The sequence below is a fragment of the Cygnus atratus genome, chromosome 1 (genome assembly GCF_013377495.2).
Source record: "Cygnus atratus isolate AKBS03 ecotype Queensland, Australia chromosome 1, CAtr_DNAZoo_HiC_assembly, whole genome shotgun sequence".
Lineage (NCBI taxonomy): Eukaryota > Metazoa > Chordata > Aves > Anseriformes > Anatidae > Cygnus > Cygnus atratus.
The window spans coordinates 145795573-145815617 of NC_066362.1; the positions used below are offsets into that span (position 1 = coordinate 145795573).

The 20045-nt window shown below is 39.7% G+C and overlaps 1 protein-coding gene across 1 annotated transcript in view; it reads left to right on the forward strand.

Annotated features, from left to right (window-relative positions):
* MYO16 (myosin XVI) overlaps positions 1–20045 on the forward strand; it is a 382912-nt gene that overhangs the window by 118750 nt on the left and 244117 nt on the right. The window contains exon 4 of the mRNA XM_035565595.2: positions 3061–3204. Coding sequence (XP_035421488.1) covers positions 3061–3204 — 144 coding nt within the window. The remainder of the gene's footprint in view (positions 1–3060; positions 3205–20045) is intronic.

Genomic DNA, 20045 nt, shown 5'->3' on the forward strand with positions numbered 1-20045 from the left:
GAGTACAGCACACCTGCAGCCATACTCTTGCAAGATGTAGCATTTTCCTTGTGTAATGAATCTGTGCTCTTCATCTTCTGTGGCTGTGCTGCTTACAGAGATTTTGGGAAACAGAGGCATAGATTAGGGGATGGTGCAATAATGAGGTGGAACAGAGACAACTGAAGTTCTCTTTTCTGTCTTTCAACTATTTGCCTTCTGCAAAAGGTTCTCAATCGCACTCTAAAAATGCAGCTCATGTGGGATGTTATCTTTAGGATTCCCAAAACTGAGACATCCTAAATCTTATCTTGTTTTGAAAGCCCCAGGAGACAACCCATATCTTCAGTGTAGCTGATGTGACGTGTCCTGTTGACATTTTAGAATGAAGGAAAGATCCATCCTTTAGGGATTTTAGGTTGCTTTGTCTAGTTCAACTGCTACGCACTTTTTAACTGCAGATTTTAGTGAACTGTGACTTTTCAGGTTTCTTGATCATCTGCATCACACCCTGTAACACTGGCACACTCAGTATCTCTCCACTGGTGCCTGCTGCTTCACAGGCACACATGCTTCAAAAGGACGGAAAGCTTCCTGCAGCAAGAAAAGTACAATAGAGATCTGTGTGTAACCTGCTGCCCCAGTTTAGTCAGTGTTACTTATATGTGCTCAGAATTCATTTACAGGAAAATGACAGTACTATTAGAGACACGTGCAAACCTGATGTCAGTGAAACCTGGTTTTGACCCTGATTTGGGAACAGTACAGGTAGGAGGGGAGAGTCATGATACAGGAAAATAGATAAGTTAATTTCACTTTTCCATGAGAACTCAAAATAGTAATTGGGCGTACATCTTTATTATATTTTTGAACCTCACTCAGATCCATTATATGTACCAGTTTTATCACTATATTTCTGTGTAAATTACCTTCTCTAAAGGGGAGCCTGATCTTTCAAGTCATAGGACAAAAGCTTTTACTCCAGAGTGAACGGAAAATATATTTATCTGCATGTTTCACTTAAAAACTGATTCATGATATAATTCCTTTTTTTCCTTCCACTTGTCTTATCTTCCAGAATGTGATATGTTTCTAAAAAAAAAATTGGATTCTGATTCCTAAGGATTCTGTTGCTATCTCTGTAGGCAGTATTCCAATATGCTTGAATCTCAGGTAGGCCATGGGATCTTCAAAGGTCTTCAGTGAACTTTCATTAGAATCCATGAGAGGAGAAGTACCAAAAACGTTAGTACTTGCCTGAGTTGCATTCAGTGGGAAGCCCAGTAATGGTATATCAGTTCACACAGGCAATTGCCCAACCCACGCCAGAAACAAAGTATATGAGTGCCAGTTTTCTTCTGGAACTTTGATGGAGATTGCCCAATTGCTTCACAACTGCCATTAAACAAGAATTGAGGAGCAGCAGTAATTATATTGCTGCTACAAATCTAAGGCTGTTTTAAAACTGGCAACATAAGGCTCTGTACAAAAGGCTCTATATCTATTAATAATACACAAAATGGCTCAGAGATGTCTGAGATTTGCTTTGTACAAAAGCTCTTTTTTTTTTTTTTTTGCTTAACAGTGCCTTGAAAATGTGATTGGTATGAGATTATGTTGATCTGTATTATAAAAATGTCTTATCACTGATTTGTTAAAAGTTGAACATTGAACAACTCAATTTAAGTTATAATGCTGGTACAATGAATGATCTTGATGCAATGAAACAAAACTATCTGTTTGTAGAGTTAAGTTACAAGCCAAAGGAAATATATTACTTCAGAATTTAATTTCTGCTTATAATTTGTCAGTATGTGTGAAAATCAATTAATGCAGGACTGGTTGTTAGCCTCCTAGAGTTTAATTTTCATCTTCCAAAGTATCTATATTATGTTTATATTTATGAACCCAGTAGTATATGCAATTCCCATGTTCATCTGAGTATCTCAGCTATGTCTTGACTTCACAATGGAATCCAGCTGGGCACATTTCCATCTTCCCCTTTTCCTCCAGTGTCCTGGCTTTCATGCCAGATTAATACAGATGAGCAAACGGGATGCCTTGGTGTGGTTCCCCATGAGTTACAGACATAACAGCATGATTATTTCACCCTCCCTTGCATATGATCTGCAAATTTCACTATATTTGTGCTCTTATCATATATGTGTGGTTTCCAGAACAGGAAAATATTACACAGCCTTAAATATTGGATGACGCATAGTTATTAAAGTTGGTATTCAAAACGTCTAAGTACCTAATATAGAAACTTAGGCTCCCTGTAGCCTCTTTCCAGTGGTGAAGGAGAGAGAATCCCTACTTAAAGAGTTACTGAGATTATATGCAAGCCAGACTGAGGACATTAACTTAGGTGCTCTGGTTGTCCTTTAAAGTATTATCCACAAACACGTGGGGTCAGAGGTGTGACGAGAGCAGTAAGCTCAAAACAGTGGCTATGCCAATTTATTCTTCTCTGCTAAAAATGGTGATCTCCATCCTCAATATGAAACAAAGTGTACAAACACACACGCCTGCACACATACACATACTCACACAGCCCCCAAACACACTCATAGTGTTCAGCGTATGTGTCTGTCAGAGAGACTTGAACAGGAATTGCTATAGTTAGTGGATTGGAGATAGGAGTGGGTACAGAGAGGCATGTGTTGCTGCTACAAATTGCATAAAAGGCAGGAGTTCGTGTATCTGTGGACATATGCGTGTGTGGGTGTGCATATACTTACACCCTACCACTCACAATGTGTTCGTTCAGTGCCTGTGCACTGATTTGGAATGACAGTACTGAACTGAAAGGGAATCTCATCTTCTCTGTAGCTTTCAGCAGATTTTATTTAACGCATTTTCACAGGGAATAAGGGATTCTTTGAATCATACACATGGAACTTGTTGTCTCCACAGAACTATTTCTATAGATTCATCAGCTGTTGTCCCCTACAAGCACAGCAGTTTAACTGTGTGTCGTCCGCTAAATTTAAATGTCAAATGGAGAAAAAAAAAGTATGTAATAAATTCAGTTGTATGCTCGGTGAAACACCATCTCTAATCTGTTCTTCTTTCTTCTAGTGTGCTCGCTACGATAATGCCTTTGCTGCAGAAATTCTAATTGACAGAGGAGTAAATGTAAATCATCAAGATGAGGATTTTTGGACATCAATGCATGTAGCCTGTGCATGTGATAATCCAGATATTGTCCTGCTGCTGCTGCTAGTAAGTAAAGCAATCCAATGCATTGTGTGCTTGAAGAGGAAACAGAATATAACACCATGCAGTCTGAAACTGCTGTGTGAATGCAGTATGTTACTAATCATATCAGTGAAAGCATATATTGTATGTGTTGTGTTCTTGACATTATTTTGGTGCTCAGGATTTTTAGGTGGTGTATAGCAAGGCCTATATTTTCAGGTCTTTAACAAAAATTCATTATGAATGTCATGTCAAGTCTCCCCTATCTCCTCCCTCTAGTCAGGAGCTTATATCTCTGATAAGCATTCAGTCCCAAATGGGATATTCAGATGATTTCTTTTCTCTTCTCCTTGTCACTTTCTGTTAAGGGTTGAGTTGGCAGACAATCTTATCAAAAACTCCTTCTTAAAAGCAAATATTCACTCAATTACACTCAGTATTCATAAAGAAGTGTTTGTGGACATGGTCAAAAAGAGGCCAATTTCATATTTATCTAAACAACTTTGACTTTTTGAAGCAGAGTATACCCAATGTAGTAATAGATATGACATTCAGCCTTTGTAAAAAACAGCTTTGTTCTTGTTGTGCTTCTATTCCTAGGATTGCAGCCTTTAGTTTGACTTCAGGATATTAATGCAGCTGTTTGTCCTGGTTCATTTTATATTGTCTTTTAAAACAGTAATGCAGAAATAATTCACAGTCTGACTTACAGTTTTCTAACCTATCTGCATCATTTTAAAATTTGTATGTTCTTAATAGGTCACTGCAATTAGATCAGCATTTCTTAGTATACTCATAATGGTATTTCAATGTTACAGGTACAGTTAAATGAGAAATGTTTTTGAAAGAGTGTATACTTGGTAATAGCTTTCATGGAATCACTTTGGGCGATTGTCTAGTCCAACCCTCCTGCTCAAAGGAAGGCCAGCTACAGCAGCTTGCCCAGGACCATGTCCAGTAAGACAACAATCTAGGCAACTCACTCCTGTGTTTGACCACCTGCACAGAAAAAAACAAAACAAAACAAAAAAATGCATTTTTTTTCTTAGGTTTAAACAGAATTTCCTGTATTTTGGTTCGTGCCTATTACCTCCTGTCCTTTTGCTAAGCACCACTGAGAATCCACTGGCTCCATCTTCTCTACCCCTCCCTCAAGTGTTTATACATACTGATAATATCCCCGAGTCTTCTCTTCTCAAGGCTGGAGAGTCCCAGTTCCCTCAGCCTCTCCTTGTGTGACAGATGCTTCAGTCCCTTCATCATCTTTGTGACCTTTTGCAGGACTAACTCCAGTATGTCCACGACTTTCATGTACTGGGAAGTCTGCAATCAGTACCTTGCCAGTTCTGAGCATTCACCGGTGCCTTGGCCTGCTGGCAGTGCAGTTCAGGAAATTTTTGGTCCTCTTTGCCACAAAGAAGGAAATCGAGGTGCTGGAATACATTCAGAGAAGAGCAACAAAACTGGTGAAAGGACTAGAAAACAAGACATATGAGGAATAACTGAGGGAACTAGAGTTGTTTAGTCTAGAGAAGAGGAGGTTGAGGAGAGACCTCATTGCTCTCTACAACTACCTGAAAGGAAGCTGCAGCGAGGAGGGTCTTGGTCTTTCTTAGATGGCAAGTGATAGGACTTGAGGCAGTGGCCTCAAGTTGCTCCCAGGGAGGTTTAGATTGGATGTTGGGAAGAATTTCTGCATTGAAAGGGTGGTTAGGCATTGGAACAGGCATCCCAGGGAGGTGGTGGAGTCTCCATCCCTCCATCCCTGGAAGTATTTAAGAGACACATGGATGTGGTGCTTAGGGACATGGTTTAGCAGTGGACTTGTAGTGTTAGGTGGATGGTTAGACTTGATGATCTTAAAGAACTTTTCCAGCCTAAATGATTCTGTTATTCTATAATGAGTATGTGAAGTAGCAATCACTGAGATTAATCTGGTAATTTACACCTTAGAGCTATTGTTTCAGGCTGTCTTGGCTACATTTGATTTCTTTCTGAAATACAGATTTTCCTCCTTCTAGCACTTATGCTTCATTTTACAGAGCACGGTAAGTCATATCCTGTACAAAATTAGCAAATAAATGAAAAATAATACCTTGTATTCAGTTCAGAATTAGTAATGCCTTCCCTCCTTTCATCTCAGTTCAGAATTCCCAAGTTTCGACCTTTATTTGAAATCAGAACAGGTAACCCTTGAAGGTTTTCCTTTACAGACTCTTGTTCAATCACACCAAATTGGAAAGAATTTCTGAATGGAAAGATTCTTCCGCAAAAAAAATGTTGTGTCCCACATGAGCATGTGTTGTGTTTTTAAAGTGCTCTGACAACTTCCATGAAAAACTGTGGTTTTTTTTGGTTTGTTTGTTTGTTTGATGTGTTTTTTAATAACATAAGACTCTTGGATTCAGAATCTCGTAAGTCAAAGCCATCATGTGTAGTTAGACTTAGTGGAATATATGAGTGTACTATTCAATTAGAGTACCATAACAAGTAAACAGTCTTAAGTAGTCTTCAGTAGTAGAGAGGATAATCTTCTGACTTACTTCAGCATAGTGAATTATATTAATATGATTTTGAGTTAATGACTGCTAACTTTAATGTAATGCCATATATCTGAAAAAAAAGTATTGTAGCTACTACCTGACCTTTTGGCTTCACCAAAATCACCTGGGCTTCACCAAAACCTTTGCTTTGAACCTGGAATTACTTTTACACTGTTCTGTGCTTGCTTTTTCCAATCTGTAAATTTGGTTTTAGCATTGATCTGCACCAGATCTTCTCTGGTAGTCTCTTAGGATTCTGATGGCCTCTGAGGCTGCACCTGCTCTAGAAAACTGAGAGGTATCCAGGAGCATTCCTGGACCATGATCATCTGTACTAGTAAAATGTTAGAATGGCCTCTGGTATGAATTTGGCATGTGCCCATTTAGCTTCCTTCCAAACAACTCCCCAGCACAGTTTTGAAGCTGGAAAGTCCCAGGGTCCAGTTTGTATCCAGCAGTCATGATGCAGACAGGCTGAGAGACTTTATTGGTCTAAACATAGTCTGTCCCCTTCCAGTTGGTTTCAATGCCTGGAGTTTTCTCAGGTGCATGTCATTCAGTAGTAGAGATACAGCTTTTGTCATAGCTGGGTCTCTTTGGAATGTCCACTTTCTCAGCTTTTCTAATACAACTGTAATTAGGTGCAGTAAATGTACTAAGTATCAAGTATAAATCTGTTTTTCTGCTCTTAATGCTTAAAATTGTATTGCTTACCTAACTACAGCTATCAAATAGGCTTGGTAGGAATAGCCACATTGTAACTGCTCTTGGCAAATAAGAAATGCAATTTCCACAAGTTGATATTTTATCTCTTGTATTGCGTTGATCTGTTCTATGTACATACTTTTGAAGCCTGTATAACCTTAAATTCTGTGTGTACTCCTAAACGTATAAGCAGATTAGAATGGAGAAGCTTGTCCATAACAACTTATGTATTGCTATATGGGGAATTTTCAGAAATACCGAATGCTATGCTGTTGTTGACATTAACGGGATCAGTTAGGGTTATGCTGGATGCATCTAAAAACTTCCCCTGCCTGTTTTTTGCAAGCCCAATCTAATAAAAAACAATTAAGTATTTCTATAGAGGGTTATATCCAAATTATTTTTCAGCCTCCATCATTTGAATGTTGTTTGATTTAGTCCCTGTTTATTACAAGCTGTCTTCTGCAGGTTCAAAATATCTTCTGATAACTTGGAATAAATAGGACATCTTATATCTTAAGGTTTCAATAAGCAGGGTTACATCCATATGGATTTTTACATTTATGGTTGGAATTGTCTGTATTATTTGCAATAACTGCTAATGAATTTGCCCACATTCTAGGTGGACAGCACTTTCTAAGGCAAAATTTCCTTGACCATGTAAATAATAACTTTATACTCTTTGTTCAGGGGTGGGAATAATAAATGGAGTACTATGGCAGAGAAAGAGAATTATTCTTAGGTAAGCAGTAGTTTTTGAACCGTGACATTAATGCTGTCTTTAATAATATTTGACAAAGTGAAAATGGAAATTGAGGTTGGAGGGAAGTATTTTTCACAACCCTGAACTGTCTGTGTGAGCATTTGATATTAGAAATTACTTTGCCTTGAGGTTGCAGTGTTTCATGAGCCATGTCTAATGTGTAGCATGAGCCTGGATAATGCTAATATGAGCCACAGGCAGCTTCTATTATGCCACAAATTTTAGCTGGAAGAATAAATAACACTTCATGTGCCCTCATGAATTACTTTCAGATAAATATTTCTTCTGGATTGACTTTATAACCTGGACAATGCTATATTATCTGTTTTAAAGATGTGAACTAAAATATAACAGCATGGTCCTTAAACAGAGACCTCTGCAAATTCTGATTCCTGCCAAACTGTCATAGTGACCAGTGGAGGTTTCCTCACTGAGGGTTTCAAAATGTCCCCTGAAGGGAAAATAGAAAAAAAAAAAAAAAGGAACATAGGGTATATATATAGATCCCAGAAGGCCATGGGGGAAGACTTAATTAAGCATACCCATTTAATGATTATATCCCACTTTTGGTGGTCTTCATGTTCCCTGGCTCAGCCAAGATAGTGACCTATCATTCATCAGTTTAGCTGTGGTAACTCACTGTTTCTGTCCAAAGACAAAGCTCCTTAGCTGAAATGTCTTTCCCTGAAAGCTAGGAGGGGTTGTAGGTGTTTGTAATGTGTTCATCTGCTGTCACTTCCTACTGGATGCCTACTGGGATTGTGGGCAGTTTGGGGAATACATACAGATGAAATGCTTGAAGCGATTTTCTTCCTTTCCAACTTTTTACCCAAGGTGGTTTAGCTTTCTGGGGAACGTATTTATGTCTTCTCCATTTTGTAGCTGTCAGCAAGGGAGGACACTGGGCAGTTCAGCCAGGAAATATATCCCAGTCTGCTAAATAGTCAGCCACTGAAGAACTTGCCCTGGGGCAGCTGCTAGCACACAAGGATCAAAGGTAATCCGCAGAGGTCTGGTTGCCATACATGCAAATGAGGTGATAAGGTCAGATTCATCGATCCTCGCCTGGCAGCATCAGTGTTGGGGGTTTCCCTTGGGGTAGGGGACTGTTTCTGTGGATGTTGTAATGCAGGAGGCTTCTCTAGCAGGTTGAGGAAAGTGCTGAAGGGACTTCCATTTAAGAACAAAGATGCATAGGTTTATGTAGATTTGTGCTCAAATGAAGTCTCCAAAAGAGCATGAAAAGCAACCAGACGGTATTAGAAGCGTCTGCTCTGTCTTGCCATGCTGCCTTTTGAATGCTCAGGTTGGGGACATGCTGACAGCAGTTCTGTCCGGTTGGGGTGCGTTCCTTTTCCATCATCTCTGGATGCATTGCAATGTTGTGTTTTGCATTAATTTTTGGTACCAGTTTTTGTATTGAATTGAAATACTAGCTAAGATTTGCAATTTAATATTCAAACAGCTTCATCCCATTGAAAATGCTACCTGAGTTACAGAATGTCTAGACACCGGTACTTTGGTAGTGTGCATGCATTGCTAGATGGAGGAAAGTATTTAGTCCACTCTGTAAATGGCTCTAAATTTCACAGAATCACAGAATCGTCTAGGTTTGAAGAGACCTCCAAGACCACCGAGTCCAACCTCTGACCTAACACTAACAAGTCCTCCACTAAACCATATCACTAAGCTCAACATCTAAACGTCTTTTAAAGACCTCCAGGGATGGTGACTCAACCACTTCCCCGGGCAGCCCATTCCAATGCCTAACAACCCTTTCAGTAAAGAAGTTCTTCCTAATATCCAACCTAAACCTCCCCTGGCGCAACTTTAGCCCATTCCCCCTCGTCCTGTCACCAGGCACGTGGGAGAATAGACCAACCCCTACCTCGCTACAGCCTCCTTTAAGGTACCTGTAGAGAGCGATAAGGTCGCCCCTGAGCCTCCTCTTCTCCAGGCTGAACAATCCCAGCTCCCTCAGCCGCTCCTCATAAGACTTGTTCTCCAGACCCCTCACCAGCTTCGTCGCCCTTCTCTGGACTCTCTCAAGCACCTCGATGTCCTTCTTGTAGCAAGGGGCCCAAAACTGAACACAGTACTCGAGGTGCGGCCTCACCAGAGCCGAGTACAGGGGGACAATCACTTCCCTAGACCTGCTGGCCACACTGCTTCTTATGCAAGCCAGGATGCTGTTGGCCTTCTTGGCCACCTGAGCACACTGCTGGCTCATATTCAGCCGACTATCAACCAGTACTCCCAGGTCCTTCTCTGCCAGGAAGCTTTCCAACCACTCATCTCCCAGCCTGTAGCGCTGCTTGGGGTTGTTACGCCCCAGGTGCAGGACCCGGCACTTGGCCTTGTTGAACTTCATACAGTTGGCCTCAGCCCATTGGTCCAGCCTATCCAGATCCTCCTGCAGAGCCTTCCTACCCTCGAGCAGATCGACACACGCACCTAACTTGGTGTCATCTGCAAACTTACTGAGGGTGCACTCAATCCCCTCATCCAGATCATCACTAAAGATATTAAAGAGGACTGGCCCTACTACTGAGCGCTGGGGGACTCCACTAGTGACTGGCCTCCAACTGGATTTGACTCCATTCACCACAACTCTTTGGGCCCGGCTATCCAGCCAGTTTTTAACCCAACGAAGTGTACGCCAGTCCAAGCCATGAGCAGCCAGTTTCTTGAGGAGAATGCTGTGGGAAACGGTGTCAAAAGCCTTACTGAAATCAAGGTAGACCACATCCACAGCCTTTCCCTCATCCACTAAGCGTGTTACTTTGTCATAGAAGGAGATCAGGTTCGTCAAGCAGGACCTGCCCTTCATAAACCCATGCTGAGTGGGCCTGATCGCCTGGTTGCCCTGTAAGTGCCGCATGATGACACTCAAGATAATCTGCTCCATGAGCTTCCCTGGCACTGAGGTCAAACTAACAGGCCTATAGTTCCCCGGGTCTACCCTCCAGCCCTTCTTGTAGATGGGCGTCACGTTTGCTAGCCGCCAGTCGACTGGGACCTCCCCTGATAGCCAGGACTGCCGATAAATGATGGAAAGCAGCTTGGCCAGCTCCTCCACCAGTTCTCTCAGTACCCTCGGGTGGATCCCATCCGGCCCCATCGACTTGCGTACATCCAAGTGCTGTAGCAGGTCACCAACCATTTCCTCGTGGATAGTGATGGCCACATTCTGCTCCCCATCCCCTTCCACCAGCTCAGGGTACTGGGTATCCAGAGAACAAGTGGTTTTGCTGCTAAAGACTGAGGCAAAGAAGGCATTAAGCACCTCAGCCTTTTCCTCATCCCTTGTAACTAAGTTTCCCCCCGCATCCAGTAAAGGATGGAGATTCTCCTTAGTCCTCCTTTTTGTGTTGATGTATTTATAAAAACATTTTTTGTTACCTTTAACAGCAGTAGCCAGATTGAGCTCCAGATGAGCTTTGGCCTTTCTAATTTTGTCCCTGCACAGCCTCGCAACATCCTTATAGTCCTCCTGAGTGGCCCCCCTCTTTTCCAAAAATTATAAACTCTCTTTAATTTACACTGATACCCCTTGCTTGCAGTGTAATTATTCCTCCACATTACATACTTTCTAGCTCCACATATTTCTTTGACACTTAAAAGCAGTTAAAACTTCATTTGTGTACTATTCAAATTTCCACCTTATATAGTAGCATTAATACTGCTGCAATTCAGTACATTAACCTTAGGTACTCAAACAGTAGGGTATAAAAATAAAAATATCACTTTGTAAAACTGTTTTTTTTTTTTTCTTTTCCTCTTCATTTTTCTTCAGCCTGACAGTATTTTTAATTATTATGAATTCTAAGAATGCTCTAAGAATGAATGCTCTAAGAATCAGCCCTGGATCATTAAAAAGGCAAAGGAGGTCAAGCTGTTCAGCTGCCCCACTTCCTCCACTGTATTCCCTGCCAGAAAGCATTTGAAAATTAAATGAAAAAATATAATGGATCAAATTCTGATTTATGCCTGTGCAATTCCATGATTTATTTATTTGGATCCGGACCCACTCTTTTCTCTCTGCTTTTGAAACATGGTGTTTAGGTCCTTATTAAAAGGTTCACAGTATGTTTAGTTCCTTTTCTTGAGACAAAGTATGACTGTGTTATGAACTGTAAGTATCTTTATGACTTACTGCTACATTTTAATTTCAGAGCATGTCACAGATAATTCATTATTTAGCTGTACTGTTGGACTCACACATAACAATGGTAGTTATGACTTTTTTTTTTTTCAGTACATCTTTGGTATTATTTCTATTTGTGGAGAGCGTCTTTTTCTTTCTCTCTTCCCCACTCCTAAATAGTCATGGAATTGTTTTACATTGACTGACCTAAAGTTAAGAGCAGCAGAAAACAAACAAACAAACAAACAAACCAAACCAAACCAAAACCAAACCAAACCAAAACAAACAAACAAAAAACAGAGCAGGTGAGAATTCATTTTTATAGTGTAATTTATTTTACTATCATCGGGAGTCACCTTTTAGTGGGCAACATGAATGTAATATTTTTCACCCTCTGTAATGCAGATCTTGTCAAATGACACTAGGAAGGTGAAGACAGTATTCTAGTGTTTGTACAGTGCTTTGCACAGTGGAGATTTATTCTTTCTTTGACCTGAAGGCATTACTGTAATAAACATGGCAGTTAATTAACTAGAATGGCAGAAAGCAATACTACATCCTGCGGAATTTTTACATATAGATAAAGGAAAATCGAGGAGTAGAAATACATTCTTAATATATTCTTTTTACAGACATTGCTAGGAAAAGCAAATCCAAGTGCTGTCCACCAGCCAATTAAATGTCTTTCTTCACGTACTTTTTGGAACCTAGAGCTGAAACACAAAATTCAATTCAGGCACAGAAGGCTGCAAGTGCAGCTTATAAAAAAAAAATCGAGGCTGAATATTTTTGTCTGTCTCTCTTTCTCAAGAACTTAGGAAAATCTATGCTCAGCAGCATGAAAAAGGGAGTTATACTTGAATCGTTTATTAAGTTTACAGTCACTAACAGTTGATGAACAGTGTTGGGGTATTTGAACTGTATAATGCTATCCAGTTTATGCAGTCATTTGAAAGCATTACTCAGTAGTTATGATGTCATCTGAATTTGCTGATCCACCTCTTCAAAATTCTTTATGCCATGAGAGTAAACCATATGGTGTAACACATTTTAGCCAAAATATTAATGCTGGTAAAACTGGTAAAATGTGAAAAGTGTGACTAGACTCTGTACTGTGATTTCAACTAGAGACTTGAATTAATTTATTTATTTTTAATAAGCTACGTAGCTCTCTGTTATACTTTTTAGCTGTGTCTGTTCCTGCTTTGGCTTTTTCTAGCCTAGCCTATTGCTCAAACTGTAGGTCTGTGACATACTCCTTCAAGTTCTTCATTGTGTTTTTTAGCATCTCTGTGTTATCTAGTAAGTTGTTTTCCTTTGTCCTCATTTCCATGGGCTCTCAGATTGCTGCCAGAGATTCTGAGAAGTATTTTGGTGCACAGATGGTGTTCCCAGGTGGTGCTGGGTCTTCTAGGCCACCAGAAAACAAAACAAACAATAGAGTATGTGGAGTGTGGAGCTTATTAGGGAAGAGGTGGGATGGAAGGTGGATTTCACAGTTTCCATCTCATCATAAGGAGCCAACGTACTAGAAAGGCAGTATTTAAGGCCCTGCAAGGGAAGATAGTGGTTTCTGCTTCCTCGGCTTGTGCTTGAGGTGTGCTATGCCTTACAGGCCATGCATGGAAGCATCTAATGATGTTGTTTATTAGAGGTGGATGGAAGGTGTTTTTATTGTCCTTCAAAGTGGTGCTAAGCAAAAATCTCTATCCGTGGGAACAGCAGAGCTGTGTCTGTATTCTTGTGGCCTGCAAAGGAATATGAAGTTATCTGGGAAAGATAAGATTCTCCACACTCGCTTGTTTGTCCTCATCTTAATGTGGTAAGAAGGAATTTAAATGTGTAACTTGTAAATTGTTGATTTTATTTCTTAATCTTCTCACTTGTCAGAGTTCTGAAGAGCTATTTGGATTTTCAGTGCAATTTAGGCAATCAGTAGAATAAACCTATTATGGAAATTTAGCTTTCTCTATATTGAAACTTAATGATTCTACAAAAGGATCATTATGTCGTGCATAAACGAAAGAATACAGAAGAAGCTACAGAGGATGTGCCATTAAACAGAATGTGATTATACAAGTTCAAACTCGGCCACTTGAACAATTCAGTTCTTACAAAACATACAGTAAAGTAAGTACTATGTAAAATTTCACAGCTCTCATCCCAAAGCCTAGCACACTAAGTGCAGTGGGCTATTGAAGATGGCAGGACATCATCCTCTGAATATTTTTATGGATATACTTGAATGACATCTATCAAAGTGCTGTGAACTGCCCTGACACTGTTCATCGTGTCAGGTTAGATAGGATTCTGATAGGATTCTGTTTTTGTAAGGGGCTTTTGGAAACTTGTTTAAATGTCTTCCACCACTGCTGCCACACTTTGGCTGACAGAATAAAAAATGAGTATATTCAATTACTCAAATCCGACTCCTACTAGTAGTCCTAGATGAATGTTTTAAATTTGATTGCCTCTTAATGTATGCAATTTATTGGTTATTTCATCCTTTCCTTTTTTAACCCTGACTTTCTTGATAGACTTTTTAATATGTTCTGTAGGATGCTTTCTTTTGCTTTTAATTTAAAAGCCCTTTTATATGTAGCTCTTGCCAAATCAGATATGGGTCTACTGGAAAAAAAAATACAGGAAAAAAGTTACTGGTGGGAGTAGGAAGGAAGTCTTATGGACTGCAACTCTCTTTTCCTCATTCCCGTGCAGTTGGTATGGCATGTATCTCAAGGCATGTAATCAGAGAGCAGTTGCATAGTTATTTTGCCCTTGTTCTTTGCAGCTGCATCAGACTGTTTTAGCAAGCAGAGACGAATGATGACAATGTCGTTAGCTTTAGAACTTAATGAAAGATTTTTATCTTTCATAGCTTCAGAAACAATTAAAGCAGAATAAACAATTGCTTCCTCAAAAGAAAGTAATTCTGCCCTCCCACTCAGTCGTGCTCAATATTATTTCTCCTTTGTGTCAATAGAAGAGGGAACCATAATGAAGGCACAATGAGCAGTAGAGTTGGGGGTGGAACTGTGGATACCAGTTTAAAGTATAACATGGCCTAAAAGAAAATGATTCTTCTCGGTTTCTAGAGACAGTTATCAATATCTGGCAGTTGTAAAAAGCTTTAAATGGAAGTTTTTTTATATAAAAGCTGTGAGTATCTATCTAAATATTCCCTCGCTTGCAGTCTGCAGAGGCTAGCAAATGTGCGATGAGTGTGGGAGGGACCTTCTAGAGAGTGTGTACTACAGGCTTACTGCCTTTAATCGTTGCTGAAAAAATAAAACCTGATTGAGCTAGGATAGAACTAATCTAGGCAAAGGCTATTAATGAGCTGCTGAACGCCAGATGGCAACACTCAGGGGAAGCTGTAGCTTCTCCTTTAAGACTAAGAGAAAGGGATGAAGGTAGCTAGTAATGCAGCACTAAAGGTGGTCCAAGGAGAGAAAAGAACAGGAAACTAACTGGATACGGAGGCTTTGGAAAGCATTTTGTCCTTGAGTGTTATCATGGGAGGTATTTATGTAAGAAAGACTGCTTGGTGGAGTGAATTCATCAAAGAGGGAATCCAAGGCTTATCACAGAGAGATATGAAGATATCATAGAAGAGAAGTGAAAAAAACAAACAGATAAAGAGAATACTTTCATAGGTCTGTCAACATGAAAACATGGAGACTGACCAAGAAAGGTGCTAAACAAGGGATATGAGTATACATATTGTAACATGGTCATAAGCAAAGGATGAAAGAAGTGACCAGCTGCTGCTGAAGATGTAGATCTTAGGAAAAGATTTTCTTAGAACTACTTAAAAGATGTGATGTCAAGAAAGAATAAAAGCATCTCATCAGAAGAGAGGAATAAGTAATGGAGATAGCCCAAGGGCAGTGGTCTAGTAAAATAATAAGGATAATGTGATGAGAAGAAGAAAAGCGTCATTCCAATGCTTTGGAATGGAATCAAATGGAATGTTCCATTGACAGAAGAAATAACCAGTGAAAACAGAACCTGCAGTTTATAGTACAAAGAATGCTAAAGCAAGTCGTGAGTTAAAGTCTTATTCCACAAGGAGTCAGAAATTAAAACCTGTGCTCAGAGATTAGACAGGTTTTTATGTCTGAAGAGTCTGTAAATATTTATTGGATGGTTAGAAATCACCACGAAAACTGTGGACAACAGTTAGAGAATTGAATGTTTCTGGCTGAGATGTCACAGTTAAAAGTATTGCTTGCTAGCAGAAACATCACGAATGGTAGGAACTGGCTGACAGTAACACTTCTTAGTACTGATTACTGATGATACAGAACATAGCACAGTTAAAAGAAGATTACAGAACTTCTTATCTTACCTAGATAAACAGAACTTATTTATCTTTTAAAAGAGGGAAAAAGCATGAACAATAAGCAAGGATTTATTTGCCAGTAAAAATTTACAAGTTAAAATTAGAAGTTGTTGGCCTAGATTGTGACTTTGGGGTCTGGCTATTCTTTAATGCATTTCATGGGTGGGAATAAGGAATCAGTCTAACAGGAGACATGTTTTTAAACAAAAACAGAAAAAACCTCCCCCCACCTCCAGGTGTTGGCAGAAAGTACCTAGATTCTGATTTTGGAAAACGTTGGGAGTGGAGGGGAGAGTGGACTTAAAACAGTGCTAGTACCAAGCAGATATGTGTAATTTGCAGTTCTTAGCATCAGAGTGTTTCCAGAAAATAAAAAATCTTGGAGGTAAAAGAGAGTTAGCCTTGAGACTGAAGATGATCTTGAGGAAAACACAACAGTATGCACAAATTGCTCCTCATATCAGGAAAAATAACACCCTCATTTTGGGTTGGAGTACATCAGGACAAGTACGCCAAGATGTGGACTACACACACAAAGATGGGGAATTTTGGATCAGCTTCACTGAAATTCTCTTGGTCCCCAAACAAAGGGTATGAAGGAATGACAAGATAATGAAAATCAACATCTGGCTTTTGATCTTCAGTGAACATAGACCCGTGCTATGGAAAAGATGATCTGGGAATGTTCAATCACTGGGAGATATTTGTGGGAGGTGAGATTTATTGCTTATGCCAGGTGGCCTCTGCTTGAATCAGTGACACAACTACCCTGTTAGTAGTTCTTATGAAATAGCTAGGGAATATGAGGAAAACTGTTATTTAAATTATAGAATGGAAAAGCTGCCTGGTAGTTGAGAACTTGGTAGCAACAAGACAACAGCCTAGCTTTTGAGAGAGAAACTATGGGGCTGGGAGTTCCTGAGATTTCTTTAGGATTGGTTGTACAATGTTATTTTATTTAATTTTTTTGGTGATAACTTTGGAAGGAAAAATACAAGTATGATAATGAAATCTACATGACAAAGATGCAATGCCTTGTCAGAGGAGATGAGGATTAGAATGTCATGCTGAAAGAATAGGATATCTTTGAACGCTTCAGTAATAAAAGGGTGAAATGTAAGCGTACAAAATACAAGGTCATGTTCTGAGTAACAGGCACTTCTGTGATACACTTGGGAATCATCAACTGGAAACAGTAAGGAAAGAGAAAGACCTCAGAGCTTTAGTCAATTGCAAGATGATTATAAATTACAAATATGGAGCTGCCAATAGGGAAAAGAGATTCCTGGATCTGTCAAAATGAAGATGTTTCCAGTAGAGAGGGGAATGCATTATTGCATTGTACAAAGAATGGCAGCCCACAGTTAACTATGTACAGCCATATTCAAGAATGGTAAATTGTACTACAGAAAACTGCAAAGATGAATAGGGAAATAGGCTATTTTATGGGAAGAGGCTAAAAATAACTGATTTGTTTAACAAACAAACAAACAAAAGTGACAAAGACTGAGACAGAGAGGTTGTGAAAATTTGCTGTAAATATATCAGGATAGAGGAGGAGGTAAAAAGAGCTATTGAAGCCTGAGGTTACTGCTGGCATGAAAGCAAATGATTATAAAATGTCCACAAATGACTTTAAGACAAAAATTAACTGTTTTGAATGTTAAGAAACTTAGGTGGGAAAACAACATTACATGCAGGAATAATAAGGAAGAAACAAACAAACAAACCTAATTGCTCTAAAAACAACCTTAAAGTTGTGAATGAGATTATATGTTATGTTTTTACCTGCATTAGGAAAGTAGTGCCTCAGGAGATCCATTCTAGTATTACATTCCCACATGACATCTGTTCAGAGGGCTGTGTAGATATAATTATCCTGGTTGTGTGCTTAAAATAATAATGTAACATGTGGAGGATATTAAAAACTATACTTGTGCAAACGACTGCAAATAAAGTTTTGTGGTGGATATTTGATGACTTAGATTGCGGCTGAATTTCTAGGGCATGAGAACAGGCAGGAGAAGAGTTCATGGAAAAAACTCAGAAACTGTTTTCAAATATTTGGAGAGAAAATGCATAACAGGAAAAAAAAAGAAGAAGAAAAGAAACCTGAAGGTCACAAAAGGTCAGATGCATTGTTACTGATAGTAAGCTGAGAATGATATTTATATCTGTAATTAATTGTTTGCCTCAGCAGTATCTGTAAGAGAAACTGCAGTGCAGACTGGTTCATAAACCCAAATATTGTCCCAGTGGGGGTATGAAAAAGCAGACATATGAGAAATATGCCAGTGAAGGCACTTGATTAATCAGAGAAATGATTAAAGCAAGAGTCACAAAGAGAAAAGTGTATTAGGACAATCTTTTGTGACATTTGCTTGAAATTATTTAACAGTTCCTGTTGTGTTCCTCATTCCTACTGATTTCCAGGTTTTGCCAGAAGCTATATAGTATTTGGAAATGAAAAAAAATTAAATTTGTAAGGTCTAGTCCAGTGGTCTTCAAAGTGGGGTGGACATATTGTTATTGGCCTACACATTGATGTGTAGGAAGAAAATATTAGAAATGCCACTTATATTTACATTCTATCTAAAAAAAAAAAAGAGAGAGAAAATTAAGCTTTAATAATATTTAATATTTATTGATGCTGGCACCCTCATTCTGTCTGTATCTCAGAGGGTCCCATGTCCCGTACAATAGGTGGGGTGTTCTGGGGGAAAAGTGGGTGCAGAGGTGTTGACATGATGAGTGATGATGGTACCATCACTCGTTCATTGACTTGCAGCATGTTGTGCTTTATTGCAGTTTGTGTGTGCCCAGTTAAGTGGATTTAGAGATTATATTATCTATTTTTAACTAAACTAATGCTCACAAAATGGTCAAGGGCTTAAAAAGATTCCTGCAAAGAAACCAGGGGTTGAAGCTAATTCTGAGCAAATGAACACAAAAATGGCAGAGCAAACACTTTACTCCTAGTATGCATGAACTTCATCAGACACACTGCGACGTAGAAACAAAGCTGATCTAATCAGATCTGATCGATGATGTTTAAAGTAATGTGATACTCAGAGTGATCTACAAAATTTCACTGAATTTAATGAAAAATCTTTAAAAGCCTCCAGTGAGGTTTCTTACTTAGTAGTGAAAGACAAAAAGCCACGTACCACTGGGGAAACACTTGTTCTTCCTGCTGCAGTAAAAATGTCTGGAATGGTACAGAGAAAACAACATGGAGACAGATTTTAAAATGCATTCCTTAGTCAGCAGATATTGTTGGAAGATATGTAGAAAACATGCTGAAGATTTGAAGAAACAAGTATTAAAACAAATTATGTAGGTGGTTTGCTATAAAATTTCCTGAAAGTACATGTCTTTTGACATGCTTCAGCTTATGGTATTTGCCAGACTCTGTTCATTAATGAAATACACAAAGAGCTATTTTCTTTTGGCCCAATAAAAGAAAGATGTGCCAAAGGAGATATATTCTCAGCAGTAAATAACTTTAATAAAAATTGTTCTTCTTGCTTGTAAAAGAAGAAGAACAAAACAACCTACCTTCTGTTGGGTTTACATGGCAATGTTTTAGTAGTGGCGAGGCTGCAGGGGTGGCCTCTGTGAGCAGAGCCCAGCAGCTGCCCCATGTCAGACCAGAGCCAGCTCCAGATGGCTCCAAAAGGGACCTGCTGCTGGCCAGAGCCAAGATATGGGCGATGCTGGTTGGGCCTCTGGGAGAGCAGATTTATGAAAGGAGAAAAAAAATCTGCTGGGCAACAGCAGCTGAGAGAGAGGAGTGAGAAGCAGCCCTGCAGACCCCATGGTCAGTGCAGAAGGAGGGCAGGAGGTGCTCCAGGTGCCAGAGCTGAAGTTCCCTGCGGCCTGTGGAGAGGCCCCTGGTGGAGCAGTTTGCTCCTGACGGATGGACCCCATGGTACGGAGCCATGTGGGAGCAGTTCTTGAAGAGCTGCTGCCTGTGGGCAGCCCCTGCAGGATCAGTTCAGGAAGGAGTGACCGTGAAGGAGTGGTGGAGACAAAGTGTTAGGGACTGATGGCAGGCCCCATTCGCCTGCGCTGCTCGGGGGGAAGAGGTAGAAGAGGATGGATGGGGGGACAAGGTGGTTGTAGTTTGCTTTTAGTTTCTCACTGTTCTAATCTGTTATCAGTAGGCAATAAATTACGTTTCCCAATGCTGCATCTGTTTTGCCTGTGATGGTAATTGATGAGTGATCTACCTGTCCTTATCCTGTCCCTGTCCCTGTCCTAGAAACCCAGGAGCTTTCTTTTCATCATATTTTCTCCCCCTGTTCTCTTAAGGAGGGGGAGTGAGAGAGTGGTGTGGTGGAGCTTAGTTGCCCATCAGTG